Consider the following 18,745-nt stretch of genomic DNA (forward strand, 5'->3'; position numbering starts at 1 on the left):
CATTTAGAGGGAATTTCGAGAGATGCTGAGGGAGCTATATGGCAAAATGGACCATTATTCCTAATTAAAATTTGATAAGAACTAAATTTTTAAAACATCCAGTTATTGCAAATAGGGGGAGTGAGCTGAATACACAGCATAGAAGTAAGAATCTAAATGTACAACCATGTAGTCTGACCACAAGTTATTGTTTCTGTACTTCGCAGTTCAGCTAAATCACAGTGAGCTGGTGTGTCTGGCAAGGAGAAAACCGCACCCGAGCCCGCGCAGGCTGAAACGCTCCCAGAGCGCCGGGCAGCGCTGCTGCTTGTCCGGCCGGGCCCGGCGTGCGGCAACGCCGGGGCGCGGCACTCCCGGCTCTCTCCGGTCCCTGTCCCGGCAGTCCCGGCTCTCTCCGGTCCCTGTCCCGGTCCCTGTCCCGGCACTCCCGGCTCTCTCCGGTCCCTGTCCCGGTCCCTGTCCCGGCACTCCCGGCTCTCTCCGGTCCCTGTCCCGGTCCCTGTCCCGGCACTCCCGGCTCTCTCCGGTCCCTGTCCCGGTCCCTGTCCCAGCTGTCCCGGTCCCTGTCCCGGCAGTCCCGGACCCTGTCCCGGCTCTCCCTTTCCCGGACCCTGTCCCTGTCCCTGTCCCGGCTCTCCCTTTCCCGGACCCTGTCCCGGTCCCTGTCCCGGTCCCTGTCCCGGTCCCTGTCCCGGCTCTCCCTTTCCCGGTCCCTGTCCCGGTCCCTGTCCCGGCAGTCCCGGTCCCTGTCCCGGCAGTCCCGGCTCTCTCCCGGTCCCTGTCCGGGCAGTCCCGGCTCTCCCTTTCCCGGGCCATTTCCCGGTGCCTCTCCCCAAACTCCGCCGAGCGCGGAGCCGCGCGCACCCGCGTCCCCGCCCCCCCGCGCGGCGCGATGGTGCGGTCCGGTCCCGTCCCCCCCCCGCTGGCGCAGTGGTGCGGCCGGCGCCGGCCCCGCCCCGCGCGCGGCGCCGCCATTGCGGGTTGTTTGTGCGGGCGCAGCGAGCGCGGGCGGGAGGCGGCGCCGCGGCTCCGCCATGTCCACCCCGGCGCGCCGCCGCCTGATGCGCGACTTCAAGAGGTGAGCGGGGCCCGGACCCACCGCTGCCCCGCGCCTTTGTGCCGGGCCCGGGGCCGGTACCGAGCCCCCCCCCCGGGCAGGGGCGCGCCCCGCGGGCAGCGGCGGTGCCGGGGGGAGCGGGGGCACCGCCGGGGGAGCGCGGGGTCCCGCCGGGCAGCGCCGGCTTTGTTCGAGCCGCCTCGCCCGGGCGCCGACGGCTGGGGGCGTCTGAGGATAGAAGTTGGAGCGGTGGCTGCGAAGCAGGGCGGCCCGGGAGCGGCCGCGGGGTCAGGGGCGCCGGGCTGGCGGGGGGACGCGGGCGCTGCCGGACCGGGCCCGGCTCGGCCCGGCCCGGCTCGGCTCGGCTCGGCTGGCACGGCCCGTGCCGCCCGGCCCGCACCCCGCCGAGCGCGGCCGCTCCCCGCAGGCTCCGGCTTGGGAATAGCTCAGGCGGAGTTCAGAAGTGTTCCAGGCTTGTTGGGTCGGAGGGTCTCTTTGAAAAGAAGTTCGTTGTGATAGGCACCTGGAAACGAAGCGCCAGGAATTGGCGAACGCTTCGTTCGTGTGTAATAAGAACCCAAATGACCTTTAATGTTTTTATGCACAATCATGTGTTTAAAGTTTGCAGTCATGAAGAATCTTGTGTAATATATGCGAACTGCTAAAGGAGCAGTTATTAGTTGCAGTGTTTAAAATGTTAATGACTGAACCACTGACTCTGGAATAAATGATTTCCAGTCTGGCACGTAAACATACTTAGAACAGAGTGTGGAAAAGGGTGGGAGGTTTCCTTGTAAGATGTACAGTGAGGGTTCTCCAGACTGGGTCACTCAGGAGTAGTTGGAGGTGAGTCAGCTTTGATAGGGGCTCTTTTTTTAGCATAGCTATGTTATACCAGGCCCTGAAGCACATCAGTAAACACTTGACGTGTATTGTAGTTGCTTTACGTGGCTGCACGTAAAGCAGTAGCGACCACAGCCTGATTCCTGAATCTAGAAGCGGTAGGAGGTTTTTGGGAAGTGGAGCCCTCCCCTGCTGTTGTGTGAGTGTTAGTGTTTGTTAAGTGGGTGTTGCTTGATTCCTGTTCAAATCAAAACAGGATATTCAGACTTTTTATTGTAGTTGGTTACACAGATGAACCAGTGATTTTTTTTTTTCAGGCTGACTACCTCAGTTTTTCAAGATTGCAATCAGATGTGGGTTTTATGCCTTTAAATTCCTACAAGGACAGGTTTAATAATTTTGAAGTTAAGGCTGGAGAAAAGACTCTAAAGCTTCTAAAGTGGAGAAATATAACCAAGTAGACAATGTAAATAAAATCTATTAGTCATATATATAGCAACCTTGATATTCCAAAATTTATGTAACTTTTTCATGTCAGTCTTTGTTTTTCTCTGCTCTTTTGTGCTGCAAGTTTTGTATTTGTTTCTTATGTTAATTGTACTTCATACTGAGAGAACAGACAGTGTGTTGTGAACTCTGATTCACTTCAATAAATATAAACTGCTTTTGCATACTGTGATTGTCAGGAGCAGTCAAGAGAGAAGAGTTCAGCAGATTTATTACCACCTCCTCTAATTTGTTTGAATAAACAAATAAAAGGTTATATATTTACCTTGCTGGTAAAAAGGGAATACTAAAACCACATTTTTCCTGCTGTTTAGGACTTTCAGGATTAGTCCTATTTGCTGTCCTTGCCAGATCCTTTCTGCATTTAGACTCTGTGACAAGTAGGGTGCACATGTGCTTTGAAGTTGATGTGAAAACCAGAGTCATCTCCCAGATGCATTTGTCAGGCTGATGCTCAGGCGCTGCTGCTGGCCTGCAGCCTGGCTGTCATGTAGGAAGAAGTCCTGTTCCTGCTTTCCCTGACCAAAATAGTAGGTGGTTTATGCTGTTGGTACTCAGCTGTCTGGACTGTGTGTGCTCATAGAGCAGAGATGTAAACACAGAATTTAAAGGGGCTCTGAGCCAGCACCACTGCTCAGCATCCTTGGACAGCACATGGTGTTACCCCAGGCTGAGGCAGTGCAAGTGCAGGGAGGATTGCCTGGCTGTGCTGCTGACAGCTCTCAATAAATCTGCTTTTGCATATGGCATTTACTTAGAATTTGTCCCTTGGTCTACAGAGCTTTTTGTAGGGACTTGTTTATAAGTGTGCTGTGATATTATCAAACCTCATGGTAACACTCAAGAGTTGTTTGTGACACAAGGGCAGTCACTGCATTTTCCTTATTCTTGCATAACTCTGGAGGCAAAACAGGTGAGGGGAGTAGGAGCTGTCACCGAGGGGCTTTGAGCAGGTGGATTGATTGGGCCTGCTGGTGTACATTCATCAGGGTCTTGTGATCCTTCATATGGATCAGTGATAGACAGAGGGGGTCATTTGGATCCTGCCCTTTGGCTGCAGTACTTATTTCTGTTTGTGAGGCTTTCAGTAGGTAACATGCTTTTCCCTAGTCCAAGGATTAAGGAACTAAAAATAATTTCACATGTTCCCGTAATTGCTTTAGAGATAAACACATTTGTGGGACTGGTAAGAGGGAGTAGCAGCACACAGGTTTCCCCTTTGCTCCCTTTTGAAGCAATCAGCTTGTCAGTCAAAATAGGCTTATACCAAATTTAGCCACTTGTCATACATGGATCTGGGTATGCAGGAAAAGCTCCACGGACGGCCCCTTGCCTTGAGTCCCAGCAAGAGTGCTCTGTGTTTGTGTGTCACTGCCTGGATTTCAGCTCTTGGTTGTGGCTGCAGCTTCTTCTCCTCTTCACTGTGGCAGCCGGCAGCAATTGCTCTCTCATAGTTCACAGTGTAGCACCATAAATCCCAGCTGTCCATGGTGCTATAAGTTATTCTTACAGTTAATCCTTTGCTCCCTGAACACTTAATCAGACCTCTTGTGCCCTTGTGTCTCAGTGTAAAACATGAGAAAATCTTTGATGAGCGTTGCCTTGTAGGTCTGTCTTTCAGAGTGTTGATAGTCTGCATGTAATGCTTTATGTATTCTCTGATCTGGAATGAGAAAATATTTATAAAATGTGGATATTACTGGTAAACTATATCTGCAGGTGGAAGTATTTCATATATATGACTTGTGATTCTATGTAATTCTTAGATTGCAAGAAGACCCTCCTGTGGGTGTCAGTGGTGCACCATCTGAGAATAACATAATGCAATGGAATGCAGTTATATTTGGGTAAGTTTTTGATTATTATGAAATTCGATATTAGAGGGCTAAATATGACAACCTGATGTTTGTTTTTAGTTATTCTTTTGTTTCATGTATGTAAAGTCAGTAAACTTTTAAAAATGGCCAAGTGTTACGGTAAAATCTCTTTTCAGAGATAACGGGGAATGGTTAGGAAGGAAAAAAATTAAATTTTTAATTTGTTGAGCTTTGTTGTTGAATAAAGCTTGCATGTGGCTTAATAATAAATTATACTGTGTTAGGAAAAAGCAGAATTCCTCTTTAAAGTACCTAAGTGCCACATGTTCTCAGCCATTAAATCCAGATGTATTGGTGATTGAAATGAATCCTAGTAGGACAAGGTACAGGATCTGTCTGGGAAGTTACATTATGTATCCTGTGGAAGAGGAGGTGACAGTATCCTTTCCTAAAACTGAAGTGTGCTTGCTAATAATTTGCTCATTTGTTCCAATCTAGTCACTTAAAGGCATATGTATTGTTTGGGAGGATGATAAAGTAGATATCCCAAACAGAAGGTGTCTATGGGACGTGTCTTACATACAACACAGCTCTCAGAGATTACCTATGGATGCTTCTCTAGTGATTTAAATTACTGCTTCTGTCTGTATCTTGGAGAGGATGAGAAAGAAGATATACATTTATTGTGCCTGTGTGGAAGTAGGTAATGATCACTTTTAACTGGAGTTTCTTTTTAAAACCTTTCAGGCCAGAAGGAACACCTTTTGAAGATGGTAAGTTGCTAATTTTATATCCTTTGTCATTTTAATAAATGTTGGCAGTACTAACATTGTTCTGCTTTTGAAAAATAATAGATGTTATTTGTGTATAATTTGAAACAAACCAAGTAAGTGAAGCCATGAGGCTTGTTGGCTATAAAAATATGTATCTTGATCTAAGCAGTGTCTCATCACACTGGCTCATGGTTGGTTAGAAAGCTACGAAGCAATGCTTCTATCAAGGCTTTTTCATACATGCCCACAAGAGCTTTTAGAAGGGCTTATTGGACTGACACTGCCAAGTATGTTTGCACATCTCTTTAGCTGAGCTCAACAAGAGCTTTTCTCGTTTCATCTTTTGGCATGTTTGATTCATCACTATTCTCCTAATGAAGAACAGGTGAAAAACCTTTAGGTGTTCTCAATATAGGACTCGGTGAGGTTGAGGGAATCCCAAATTAGTACATAAACATGAAAGCTAGTGTGTAATGACCCTCCCTTAGGCATATGAGGAATAATGAGTTTAATAATTATAGTATTATTGCAGTAATTGGCAGCAGATGGGATTTTCTCTGTGTTGGGTTGGAGGAATTACAGTAAATTATTCACTGATCCATAACAGAGGTTTTCAGTGAATCAGTTGTGAGCTCCAAAGACTGAGATTGCTGATTATGAAATTCCAGTGTTTCTTTGCTGGCATCACAATGCCTTCTTAATGAAACGCCTTAAAGTCACCCAAGTCCATGGACCCAGCACACCTGGGTCATGGAAAAGTGGGATAATGTTGGATAAGGCTGCCTTTGCCATGTATGCAGTGAGTCTCCAAGCTCCTACCCAACCACTACTGCTGGGTTTATTTCTCTAAGCAGTAGTTCCATAGTTCCATTATCACTTGAAATATGTGAAAAGCAATCAGATTCACTGTTACTCTTTTAGATAATGGTGAGGAGAAATACTGTTCATGGAGCACATTAATTAATTAATTGTCTATGTTCCTGGATGTGGTCTTTTGTTGTTAGTTATCTGATTGTATTTATCTTTGTTTGGACAGGTACTTTTAAACTAGTAATAGAATTTTCTGAAGAATATCCAAATAAGCCTCCAACTGTTAGGTTTTTATCAAAAATGTTCCATCCAAATGGTGAGTAAACCATCTTTATTTAGCTATAATACTCATTAAATATTACAGTGTGGTCATGCATTCTCTGAAGCTCCAGAATGCTTAATCTCTCTTCACTGCCATCTCCTAAGTAGATGTCTAGGACAGCAACTGCTTGATGAAAAATTGAGAGTTATGATGCTATTAAGAAGCAGCTATCTACCTCTTACTAATCAATATGTAGCCTCAGTAGCAAAGCCTGTGAGTATTTTCAGCAGCAGCTGCACTTAGGTTGGTTTAAAGAGGCAGTTCTGGCTGCAGATTCCTGCCCCCTTCCATTTAACAGCAGCTGTGTCTGTGCAGCCACAGCATGAGCTGCAGGAACTGATGGGGCCAAGTGTTAATTATTCCTGCCAGGTGAGGTTTCACCCGAGTCCCTGCTTTCATCTGGTGCTCTGTGCCTGCCAGGACTAGCACCGGGAAGAAAATGAGGATGCTCAGTCGTAGAGGAGGTGTCTGACCCCATCTCATTGATGAGGGCAGCTATGAGAGTGCACTGTGCTGCCTCCCCCAGCACTGATAGGTTTTGCTGAGCGCAGAAAAGAACCTGCCTGCTGCTCCTCTGTAGAAATGATGCCTCACATACTGTGCAGGCCAGTTTGTCTCTGCCACAAGGTCTGTAATTTGTTGGGAACAAGCTGGAAGACAAGGGTGTAGAAGTTTGAGCAGTAAGTCTGAGGTTCATGTGAACTCCATAAGACTGAGAGGTATCCAGACAGAAGAAGGATTTCAGGCACTTTTCCATATTTTCTGCTGTCTGCCTTGGTGCCTCTCATAGTGAGTGTAGAGTGTGTGACAGTGGGGTGGAGTGAGGGTGTGAGTGCTTCCAGTCCTGCAGTGGAGGCCTTGCTGCTCTCTGGGAGGCCTCTCTGCTGTGACAGTGTGGGTCAGTCGCACTGGAGGAGCAGGACACCAAGTCTGCCCGTTCCTGTGCTAATGCCATGATCTCCAGACTTTCCTTCTTTCCCTCTTAGGTGTTCTGTTAATTTCAGTAATAAATCTTCAAAGTATGTGTCAAGCCACAGATGATGGTGAGACAAACTGCTGTCCTCTTTCCTAAAGCATTAATCTAAGAACAGACTGAATGGGAACAAAAACTGCCCTGAACAGTGCCATAAATCTGAGAGTTTCTAAGTGATACCTGTCTTGTATTTACAGTGTATGCAGATGGCAGCATATGTTTAGATATTCTTCAGAATCGCTGGAGTCCAACATACGATGTTTCGTCTATTTTAACTTCTATTCAGGTAACTTTGCATCTGTTTTACCAAATAATTATGTTACTGTCGGTCTCTATTCCAGAATTCACAGCTCAGTGATGAGGATAGCCAGGTATCTGTATCAAGGGGTGCTTCAAATCCTTATGAGATAAGCAGTATTTTTAGATCAAATAAAAACAAAGATGCTACGTAATTGCTAATTCTGAGATACAAAACTGCCGTTGTATATTTTTGCACAGGAAAGCAGTGTCTGGTTTGTTTTCATTTCAGATGCAGAAATTTGCCTCGTGTTTGAAACATTTAACTTTACTGTGAAGCCCTCAAAGGGACAATATTGCTGAAACACACTACTTGGAATAAGTAAAAATGGCCTAGCACAGTGGAAATGCACAATTCCTTTGCTTCTGTGTAATTGTTCTAATTTTTCAATAGTGATGTTTTTGTAGGAGACATCTTAGCCCCTCTTTGGTTCTGAATGACAGTATAATGTAATTACCAAATAGTCAGTTAGCTCCATAGTGCTGACTAGCACAAACTGTCTCTGGTTTGTGAAGCTACAAGTGTGTGCAGCACTGATGCTTAGGCAGGGTGTAATTTGAGGGTCAGTAATATAATTAGGGGTGCCTAACCATGCGTTTAACTAGGTTTCTTAACTGGGCTGTTCTGAGTTGTGTCTGCCTCTGAAACACATTTGAAAGTAAGTTGATTTTTTTCTTGATTTACATGTGTTGGTTTGTCTCACATTATGTTTTCCCCTTTTTCCAGTCTCTGCTTGATGAACCCAATCCAAACAGTCCAGCAAACAGTCAGGCAGCACAACTTTACCAGGAGAACAAACGTGAATATGAGAAAAGAGTTTCAGCTATTGTCGAACAAAGTTGGAATGATTCGTAACAGCTGCTGTGTTACTCTCCATCCTCATAATCATTATGTACAATTTAACTCTCAATAGAAAGGCTACCAGAAATTTCAAGTGCCACAGTTCTATGAATTTGCATAAAAACTCATTTGCAAACAAAATTAAACCCTCCAGTTTAGGGAAAGCTAAAAGCTTGTGTATCTCAATTAATGTCCTTTTTATTGCATGGTAAGAACTAAGTTATTGCTACATAAATTTGTAATATATCCTGTTTGTATTTTTTTTCCAAGTGTATAATGTTGGTGTGGAGTTTTCATGACAGAATATACACATTTTGTAAATCTGTACTTTTTCAAATATTGAATGCCTTATTTTTGAATTCTTTAGATTTTTAAATTGGAGAAAAGCACTTAAAAACGTTTTTATATATGAATATTTCATGTAAAACTGTTAAATACATAACCTTAGTGCAAGACATTCTGCTCTCACTCTATCTTTTCCAAGGGCTCATTTTTTTGTCCATGCTGTTGATACCCTGCACTTTACAAACAGAAAGGTTAATCCACAGTGCAACTGTCTTCATGGCATGTCTGCTTCTGCACCACAGCTTGACTTGATTCTGTGTGTCCTCAGTTGTATGAGGAAGAGGCATTTTGGTAGCTGCCAATTACAAATGGGGAAACAGATGTAACTATTTTGCTAAAAGTCCCATCTTAAACCAGCAGCAGAGTTGCAAACATAACCTGGATGAGCAGGTTTGGTGATAACGTATTCTAATAAGTTTTATTTTTCTGAAATATTGTATTTTACAAACCTGGAAAATGTTGTCATCTAAATCTGTCCTATATTCACGTAGTGATGCTGTAATGTAGTTTTGAATATCTTCTAATAATTAAAGAGGTTTCCCATTAGTTTCCCTTGGGGGTAGGAAAAAAATTAATCACCAACAAAAGAAAACATTTCTGCAGATTTAATGGAGTTACTCTTTAAAGCTGGACTGTGTACTGTGTGGTCAGGTCTCATATCTGTATCACAGAGGCTCCACATATTCTTAAATTGACAGTTTGAAGAACTTTGGCTTTGTTTTTGTAAGTGTTGATGTGGTGGCAATTTCTTACTGTATTCTGTAAACCAGGCTAGCTGACTACAGTAAAGAATTAAGCCATTTTTTTCTTTCAGCATTAAAATTGTAACAACTTTTCATAATTCCAGCCAGCATTACGTATATATTAAACTCCCCAAATCCCATACCAAAATACAGCTCAGTGGTGCCTAAAAAGCAATGGAAATTGATTTCACCTGGAAAAGAAAGTGTTGTTTATTTGCAGCATTCATTACTAGAAGTTATTCTCAATGCACTGGAAGAAGAATATCAATTTACACCTCACACCTGCTTGTAAAGGTCTGTGGTTTCTAGGAGCAGCACTCAAGTTTAGAAATGGCACTCAGAATACTGTCAAGCCAGACTCCTTGTGTAGCTTGTGGAGTAAAACTGCTGTGCCTTGGATAAGCATTAGTGTACAAAGGCTCAGAAAATATCAATGCTGTGTAATAACTTTGCTCTCATTAAGTCAGTTTACTTTCATTGATTTGCTGAATTTGTGTTTAAGAATTTCTCAATCTATGTCTGATTATAACAGAAACTCTGAAGGATCCAATTTGCTTTTGGTTATGGTGAAGTTACAGTAACCCTGGCAAAGTGGTGCTACATGGCTTAAAACATCAATGCAAAGATTTTTTTGTTCATAAATATAACGTGGAAAAGCTTCCTTATTCTAAGGATTAATCTAAACTTTGATTTTTTTTTTTTTTTAATTTGCCTCCTCTTTCAGGATTTTTGTTTCTTTGACGTGTGCATGAACTGAGATTTGCAGCTCATTAGCGTTCACATTAATTTGATTTTTCCTGAACAGCCAGTTTGGCCCAGTTATAGATTGATGACACTCAGAATATGTTTTTGTGTCTCTGGGATGTGTGAGAAAAAAAAGTGCAGCAGAAGGGGGTTTAATTAATGATGGGTACTGCAGGCTGCCTGTGCTGGGACCCACACTGTTCAGGGACAGGTGTTTCTGAAGGTTCTAAGAGCATTCTCTGCTGAGGGCAGAACCTGGGACCCACACTGTTCAGGGACAGGTGTTTCTGAAGGTTCTAAGAGCATTCTCTGCTGAGGACAGAACTTGAAGCCTACACTTGGTAAAGTCTGGGAAATGTCCTGCTGTCCCTCAGACAAAGGTGAGGTGCTGTATCCCAGGGTGTGGTGGGGAGGAGCATTCCCTTCCTCACCAGATTTCCCACAGTAACACCTGAGATGACTCTGCAAGCTGCGTGGGAATGTGGGAATGGTGAGAATCCAGCTCCATGGTCACCTGTGGGGACACACTGCTCTAGAGGAGCTGCTGTTTCTGGAGGTGGCATCCTGGAGCAGCTGGGGGCTGCACGGTGCATCCCCAAAGGATGTGGGAGAAAGGGTGACTTCTGTGAGCCCTCCACCAATACACATTACAAACAGAGAGCATAGGTTAAAATCTGCTGAACCTTGCTAGAAAGCAGACACATTACCAGGCAGAAGGAAGCAAGCCAGAGGTCATGGTGTAAAGGACACAATGAGTGTGAGCTGTCAGCACTCACTGGTGCTGCTCAGGGCCACAGATTCCTCTTGGAGCCTTCACATACCTGTGTTCAGCATCTCCAGTGGGGTTAGATGTACTGAGTGTTCAGACCTGAGTTTCCTTACTGCTCCCACCACCCTCCTTTTGAGACCATCTGGTCCATGGGCTGAGCCCTGCGGTCTGCCCCGAAGCTGTGTGTGGGTGCTGAAACAACAGGTCAGGAGTGTGGGACATGGGCAGATGAAAGCCCTTCCCCGGTGCTACGAAGAACAGGAGTGATGACAAAGACAGAAAGGTTCAAGTGCACTGATTCACAAGGGCACTCAGTAGTCACAATAAAGTTTGTGGCACAATTACCTTTTTAAATAGTATACTGGGATGCTTGATTTTTAATGTATTAGGAGATGTAATGCACTAAGCTTGCTAGGACGGTGGGATTAATTAAGGAAGGACTGATGGGTTCACAGTTTTGGATTTATTGCTTCTCATGAGGTGTTCATTCACTGATATTAAACAGTTCCTAATCACTTCTTTTCCATTGTATTCATATAAAGATAGAAAAATACAGTGGAGATGTCTCTAAATTATTCACCCGAGTTGTTGTCCTATATATCCATGTCATTCCTCTGATTTTCTAGATGGACAGATGGAGGCATCCAGGTTTGCAGTGTTCTTGAGTGAGTCAGGAAGCCATTGGTGGGGTTGTGGGTGTGAACCATTCCTGGGCATTCCCCAGTCTGAGTTTCAGGTATAAAACCACCTTTGCCTTCAGGTTTATCACACTAACATTATTCATAAGAAGAATCAAACACTGCACTGCTCGTGCTGCTTTCTTCAGATCTCAGTTCCCTAAAGATGTCTCATCCAAATGCAGTCCCAAGCCAGAACTACGGGACTTGGATCTTCACAAATGTGATTAACTTCACTAGTGTGAGTCGTCCCATTGGGATTCTTCACCACGGTACAGATAAATGTGTGTAATTGAAGAATCAAGGCCTTAGGCTGTGAGAAGTGAAGAAATCACAGCTTGAGGTACTATATCTGCAGCTTCTTTGTGGGAGGTTTTATATTAATAGTCAGTTAATTCAGTGTGTCAAACAAATAAAGCTTTAAATATTTAGAGATTAGGAGGTGCCTAATAAAAAATTTACAGGAAAAAAGGAAGTTTCCCTGATCACTACAGGGGCATTGAGATATTAAAAATAAAATAGGTAGGATAATGTAGACAGTTAAATACTTCACTTTTAACTTGTCAAGAGTCTGTGAGAATAGCTTTTGATGTATATAAAAATGCACCAGGAGAGGAAGAGACTTCTCATCCGGCCAGACTTCCTAACCTGTGTTTTTATTTGAGGTTTTTACTGTTTGTGGAAGCTGTCCCAGGCAAATACTATGCCTTATTTGTTTGGAATTATTTTCTGGAAGAGGAAAGGTGTAATCAGCAGGCAATCTGCTGTAATGTGTGAGTTGGCAAGGCAGGTTCTCCACCTCTGCTTTGGATGGGGCTCCATGGTGAGTGGCTGGTTGGATTGTGAGTGGGAAACAGTGACCAGAGACTCTGGGTGAGTGGGCAGCATTTGTGTGAGCAGTGCCAGCTCCAGCACTCTGTTTAATTTGTTGTTTAAGCATTAAAACAATTATCTGACTTCCTCTCCCTGGTTTAGTTCATCTTCCTAATGGAGGAGCTTCAGCAGAGTACAGAATGTGTGTGTCCTGTGTTGCCATGCTGACATTGGATCACAGACCCTCCTCAGCACACCTGACTTCCTTAGAAATGTAAACTGTATAAACCCTTGGATCCAGCCTTGGGCCATATGAACACCCTGTAGCTGGAGCAGTAACTCAGAGGCGTTCTTTTTATTTCATTAAAGTTTTGGGGATAAAACCAGTCCAAAACTAGAAGACAAGCAAAGAATATGTGCTATTGCAGGCAAGTGGACAGTTCTGTTGAACATGAATCGTCACAGGTAATCTCTGGAAGTCTCTTCATATTAATGATGGTGAAAGAGGTGAGAGGAAAAGGAGCTAAATCTAAGAAAAAATTAAATATATAGAATCAATGAACAAACCCCATTAACAGGATGCTGCACTGCTTTTGCTGTGCATTGAAAGGATATGAGTCTTCTAGAAAATAATTTATCTTGGATTATGTGTGTGTATAGGAGAGGGCTTTTTGAGCTATTATAGGAACTTGAGGTAGTAGTGTTTGAAAATAAATGGGCTTTAGGATTTGAGGAGATTTTTTGCTTAGCATTGTTACTGCTTGAGTTCATCTCATAGCTCAGCCACCATGAGCAGAGAACAAAAAATAGGCAGAACTTTTTAGACTTTCTGATAATGACTGTAATTAGCATCACAAGCTATGGAAATTGTGATATTCCCTAAAGGTTTCTTGTCATTATCCTCGGTTTCTGCATTGAAAATAAAGATTTTTAAGACAGGGTATCTTCTGTATTTAGTACTGTCCCACTAATGGTAACATTCAGCCTCCGTGACTGCGTGAATCCATTCTTAATGCTTGTGTCTGCTGTGGTCTGTGTGAAAGCTGTATCCTGCCAGAAAGCAAACATGCTCCTCTCAAGCAGGGATGTTGTTCAGCATCCAGAATGAGCCCTTTTTCATGATGTGGTCAAAGCACGTAGCGAGGGATTTTTTGAGCTGGTGCAAATGTTACTAGAAGAAAGTTTGTTTTAAAATCCCACTATGGCATTGTTTCAATCAGGAGTTCAGTGAGGTCATAAAATAATTTTTTGCCCTTAAACAAATGCCAGAGCTGGGTCACTCTACTGCCATGAGGGAGACGTGGTTTGATGGCACTGATAACAGAGACTTGGCTGTAGAGGCTGTTAGTGGTGAAGGTGGGCAGATGTCCCTGCCCCAGCCTCCACCTGTAGCACAGGGTATTCAGTCCTCAGCCCCTGGAACTGAAAGCATCTTGTGTTTCTTCCCTTGTTTTTCAGTTTGGGTCATTAACCGCCGTGTCTGATGCATTTCTAAGCTGAATAATTTTGACAGCTGCCAATTTGGTACACATACCATGGGCTGAGCTGGGAGCCACCAAGCTGGGGAGGATTCTGAAGCCTGAGCAGAGGCTCTACCTGGCACAGCAACGACCTCAGGCATAAAGGGGGCCCTAAATAGTTATTGATCAGGGGAGGAGTTGGTCAGAGAAAGGTCACCCCAAGCATCTGAGACCCACAGAGGTTTTTATCCTGGATAAACCTCTGCTTGCAGAAGTCATTGAACACATTCACATTGCTTTCAAAGCCCTGCTGAACTTTTAACCGCTCAATCTCAGTGTTAGATTATTAATTACACTGTTCATTACCATCACCATTTATTTACTCTATAAATAATGTTTTTTAATATTTTCTGGGTTTTTATATTTCCGTCAATTTTGAAGTTGATTTGGGTATGACTAGAAGATTATGGGTTCAGGGCTTTATCTAGAATTCTGCCAGAGAACTGCAATGTCCAGTAAATATAAATATTGTTATTTTATTACTTCATGTTAGTTCTATCATTATAGGACTTGAAGGATTTAATTCTGAAATATGACACTTCACACAGGCTGAGGCAAATTGTCTTCAATGACTGACCAAAGTGGGAAGAAGGCAGAAATGCCATCTCCTCTGAATTAATTATGAACCACACAGCTCTTGCTATTATCTGTTTACACATTATTGGCCTTGTGATGTGCTGGTGAGAGATTTTCTTTCACTGTCTGGTCCAAACGTACATTAAGTCCAATTTCATTAAGAAGGCTGCTCGCCTGCCTTGTTGAAAGGGTCATTGTGTTAGTTATTACAGTGTTTTCTTTGTGCTGGCTTCCCCCAAATTCCAGTAACTATTTTGTAGAAAAGTTGGAAAGTGAACTTTTGATGCCTGTGAAAGCTGCTTCATTGACTTTATTGACTCCAGAGCCTGAAGTTCTTTATCCACAGAGATCTTTTAATGGACACTAAAAAGTTTCAGCCAAAGCTTATAGAATTTGGTACTTATACTACAGTTAAGTATTATAGACCCAATGCTGTTCCCATGGAGACCTAGAGGAATTTTTCCATTGAATTAAGTGGTAGCAAAGCATACCCTTTATTGAGTGGGAAAACTACTGGACTGGAGAACTCCATTTGTTGTTCCCAGTTTTGTTTGTGTGCTTTCTCTTCTGTATAAAGAAATAGCAAAATTAGATTTTAGGTATTTTTAGTGAAATTTTAAGTATTTTCATTGTGATTCATCTGCTTCAGTCTTGTGTTTGGGGGTGAGAGGTGTGTGTTCTAGGGTGATAACCCACGTCAGGCAAAGGCAGAGCTCTCCTTTCACTCATTGTTGGTGTCTTTCTCTGCAGTCTGGGATGTGAAGAGTTTCAGTCTCCCACTGTCCTGCTTGGGAGAGGCCAGAGGTACAGCTGGTGCTGTTGGCAGGTGGTGTCAGTGCAACTCTCTCGGGTTCTGTGCCACCTATTCTTGAGGACACTTCATGTCAATTTGTGGAAACACCACTTATTAGTGCTGGAATTCCAATTGTTTACTTAATACTCAAAGAAATCCCAGGTAGACTTCCATGCTGGAAGTTTGGGATATTTCTCAAAGGGTTGTTGAAAGTCCCCGAGGAGCCCTGCTCCAGCCATGGCTTCCAGTGGGAGTTCTGCTGAAGGCACATGGCCAGATGCTGCAGTTCTGGGGTATAAACTTAGAGAAAAAAAATAAAATTGAGGCCTCAGATTGTACAATACGGTGCTAAAAAGTGGTTTTGGTTGAAGCTGTCATTAAATCCTTGGCTACTGAAGTCAACAGATTTAGGATTGATTTAACCAGAGTGAGAGTCTTGTCTATAATGAAGTCCTTTCATTTTGTCTCACTGAGATTCCTCTTGTTCTTTCTTAGTGCCTTATGACTTATTCACTCCATCCTTGCCTCAAACAAAGAGAAATTATACTATCATGATCGCCCTTTAAATATTTTCTGTTTGAGGACCTACTGAAAAGGCTCCAGAGGCAAATTCTTGGTTTAGAAGTTGCTATTTATGTCTAGACACATCTGAATGTTGTTACGCTTTGAATGTCCTGGATTGCTTGCTGCTTTCTTTGTAGAGATGGATGAGTCAAGAGAGAGAGCGCATTATTTTAAATTAACTTGAAATAAGCTTTAACCAGCTCAGGGTTTTACTTGTTGCAACTGGCTCCCTTGATAAAAATACATAACAGAGTAAGTGACACCACAAGGAAATCCTTGTTTATTGATGTTTTAAAGCAGAGCAGAAGCAGGTTCTCAATACATGACATTGGATTCTGTTTGCATATTATTATTTGAATTATTATAGTGTCTCAGACTCCTGGACATGGCAAGGAGCCTACATGGGCTCTGCCTTGTCTTTACTCCAAAGGGCTTCCAGCACAGGTGAAAGGCAGGTGATGACAGGGAATAGTCAGGCACAGAAGGGAAGAAAATAACAAAATCATGATTAGTGCCAAGAGAACTACTGGTCTCTTTTTGCTAACCAATTATCAAACATCATAATAAAGCAATATTTGAGCTTGGCAATTTATATATTTAATTAAAAATAGGCACACCTGAAGTAGAAAGCCAAATTGTCCTCAGTGTGTGTATTTCAGCTCCACAAGCAGGTTACACAATATCATTCTCATAGACCGGGTGATCTCCTCTGTTTTTCTGCAGTTCTGCATTTCTAAAAGTATTGTAAAGCACCACAAGTTAAATTGCTGCTTGTTTCTGTTCTTTCCTGCAAACTGTATTTGCTTACCAAGCAGGTGAGAGTTATGAGGGTCAACATGAAGAGCAGCCTGGCTCTCCAGCTGTACTGGTGCACATCCATCTGAAAAAAGGAGGGACTCACAGCTCTGAAATTACACCTTCCTTGCAATTTTGTAGGTATTTATCTCACTACATTCCTGGGTGGGTTATGTTAACAAATACACAGTTCTCCAGGATTTTTATTTCATGAGAAACAGTTCCTCTGGGTCAATCACAAGACTTCTTGTTTCTGAATTTGGAACAGGCAGGGCAGGACTCACTGCAATATTAGTAGGTAAAATGTTAGGCATGTACAGGTACAGACATAGAACAGAACCATAGAATCATTTAGGTTGGGAAACACCTTTTAAATCATTGAGTCAAACTGTTAACATCTCCATATCTGCCCTGGACCTCAGGGGTGGAGCTGCACAGACACTGAGTGTCTGTGCTGGCTCTGGCATCCATGCTCAGCTCAAATTGAATGTTTGGGCAGCATCTTCAGCAACATTTCATCCTAAAAGCTGGCAAGATAGAGGCCAGATGTATACAGGAGAAGTGAAACTCTGGGTTTGCATCATTTGAAAGACCACAAAATGTCATTAAATCTCTGCATATTAATTTATCCAGCTAAATTGTCTCACTGCTGACTGCATGCTGGGTAACATTCATTTTCAAAGGATGAAGCAAATATTTCAAATGAATGATCAAAAGAATATTTTTCTCTTTTCTCATTCTGAGTATGGAGTCTATGAAACATTTATTCAGGAAATGAAGTATTAGGGCCTGACAGATATCTCTAGTGTCACAGAGTAAGCAGGTTATCTGGAGATTTCTAGTGCAAACAATCCTGCACTTTGATGAATACACGAGTAATTGCCATTACAAGGGGTTGAAAGCAATATTAGATTGAAGTTGCAGTCATTTCAGCAATCATAAATAAACTCTCAAAATTAAGTCAATTAAAATGAGAAATATCTTTTTCCATCTGTGCATTTTTAAAGTGAAGAATAACAGAATTGTGCTTTAGAGTGTAAATAATAATATTTTTGTTGAGCAGGGGACTGGATGTAAGGGAAATAGATTGATGCCTGGTGTCTTAGGGAATTCTGCAGGAGGATCTGTGAAATGCTGCAGTCCTACATGGTCATAGCTTATGTTTGTCCTTGATTTTGTGTATGACATTCATCTGGGGTTTTGACACTATTTTCACTCAGTGTTGTCGTCAAAATGATGCAGACCTTCTCTGTTAACTTAAGTGTGTAGGAGCTCTGAGACCTTAAATTGTAATTACATTGCTTCAAATGTCAGGTTCTTCAACATCATATCCCTGCTGGTGATAGAAGCCTAAGCAGCTTAGGTGATATAAACCTAAGGAGCTTAATAGCTTCACGATGCCTTATAATGTATGGGGAATCTCCCTGCACAGGGAACCTGATAGGGGACATCTGAGTCACGGTGACAGCTTCAACAAGCAGGCAGGGAGGGTGTGATGAGCTCAGAGGAGGTGAGCTGATGATTTGCTATTTATAGATGCACAAAGAGGCTCAGAGACAGGAACTCCAGGCAGGGCCACTCTGCGCTTCGCTACGAAAATGATTCCTCGTCAGAGCTGCAAGCAAAACACAATTTGTAGCTGGCAGAATCTCAGGGTGCCCTCGTTGTATGAACACATGGGCATGCCACAGCAGCGGCAGCTTTTGATGAGAGCCTGAAATACAGCATATTTTAGCAATTCACTGCTGAATTTTATCTTTCTGTTCCTTGGTGTGTTTTGTTTTTACAGGGAAAGAATGAAATGATGCTGTCTATGCTCTACACCAAAAGCAGCCTCCTCTCATTATTTTAAACTGAAGGAGTGCCAATTAGATTAGATATGAAGAAGGGTTTTTTTATAATGCAGGTGGTAAAATATGAGCACAGGTTGCCCAGAGAGGTGGTGAGTCCATTGAAACATTTAAGGTCAGATTGGACAGGGCTCTGAGCAACCAACACCATGTCATTGACGGCCCTGCTCATTGCAGGGGGGTTGGATGGAAGACCTTGAACAGGTCTCTTCCAACTCAAACTGTTCTATAATTACGATAGGGTACAATTCAGGAATTAATTATTCCAGTTTATCTACTGGAAGACTCTCTTCTCAGCCAGTTCTGGAAACTAGAG

General features: G+C 43.1%; 1 protein-coding gene and 1 long non-coding RNA gene across 2 annotated transcripts; one reads left to right on the forward strand and one right to left on the reverse strand.

The window, feature by feature from the left end:
• Window positions 1-946: 946 nt before the first annotated feature.
• UBE2B (ubiquitin conjugating enzyme E2 B) lies at window positions 947-8,697 on the forward strand. The gene is made up of 6 exons (XM_068205739.1): window positions 947-1,078; window positions 4,174-4,254; window positions 4,972-4,997; window positions 6,034-6,123; window positions 7,300-7,388; window positions 8,127-8,697. Exons 1-6 carry the CDS (start codon window positions 1,035-1,037, stop codon window positions 8,253-8,255), a joined length of 459 nt encoding a protein of 152 aa, XP_068061840.1. The 5' UTR covers window positions 947-1,034; the 3' UTR covers window positions 8,256-8,697.
• Window positions 8,698-10,054: 1,357 nt separating this feature from the next.
• Window positions 10,055-11,415, reverse strand: LOC137483004 (uncharacterized). The gene is made up of 2 exons (XR_011004308.1): window positions 10,328-11,415; window positions 10,055-10,257 (listed from the first exon to the last, which is right to left on the reverse strand). It is a non-coding gene; the product is annotated as an uncharacterized lncRNA (long non-coding RNA).
• Window positions 11,416-18,745: the final 7,330 nt, after the last annotated feature.

This window comes from Anomalospiza imberbis, chromosome 15 (genome assembly GCF_031753505.1).
Source record: "Anomalospiza imberbis isolate Cuckoo-Finch-1a 21T00152 chromosome 15, ASM3175350v1, whole genome shotgun sequence".
Taxonomy (NCBI): Eukaryota; Metazoa; Chordata; class Aves; order Passeriformes; family Viduidae; genus Anomalospiza; species Anomalospiza imberbis.

Coding starts and splice junctions, on each gene's coding strand:
- UBE2B (XM_068205739.1), top strand. CDS start 1,035: ATGTCCACCCCGGCGCGCCGCCGCCTGATGCGCGACTTCAAGAG. Junction 1,079..4,173: donor CTGATGCGCGACTTCAAGAG/GTGAGCGGGGCC, acceptor TGTAATTCTTAG/ATTGCAAGAAGACCCTCCTG. Junction 6,124..7,299: donor AAAAATGTTCCATCCAAATG/GTGAGTAAACCA, acceptor TTGTATTTACAG/TGTATGCAGATGGCAGCATA.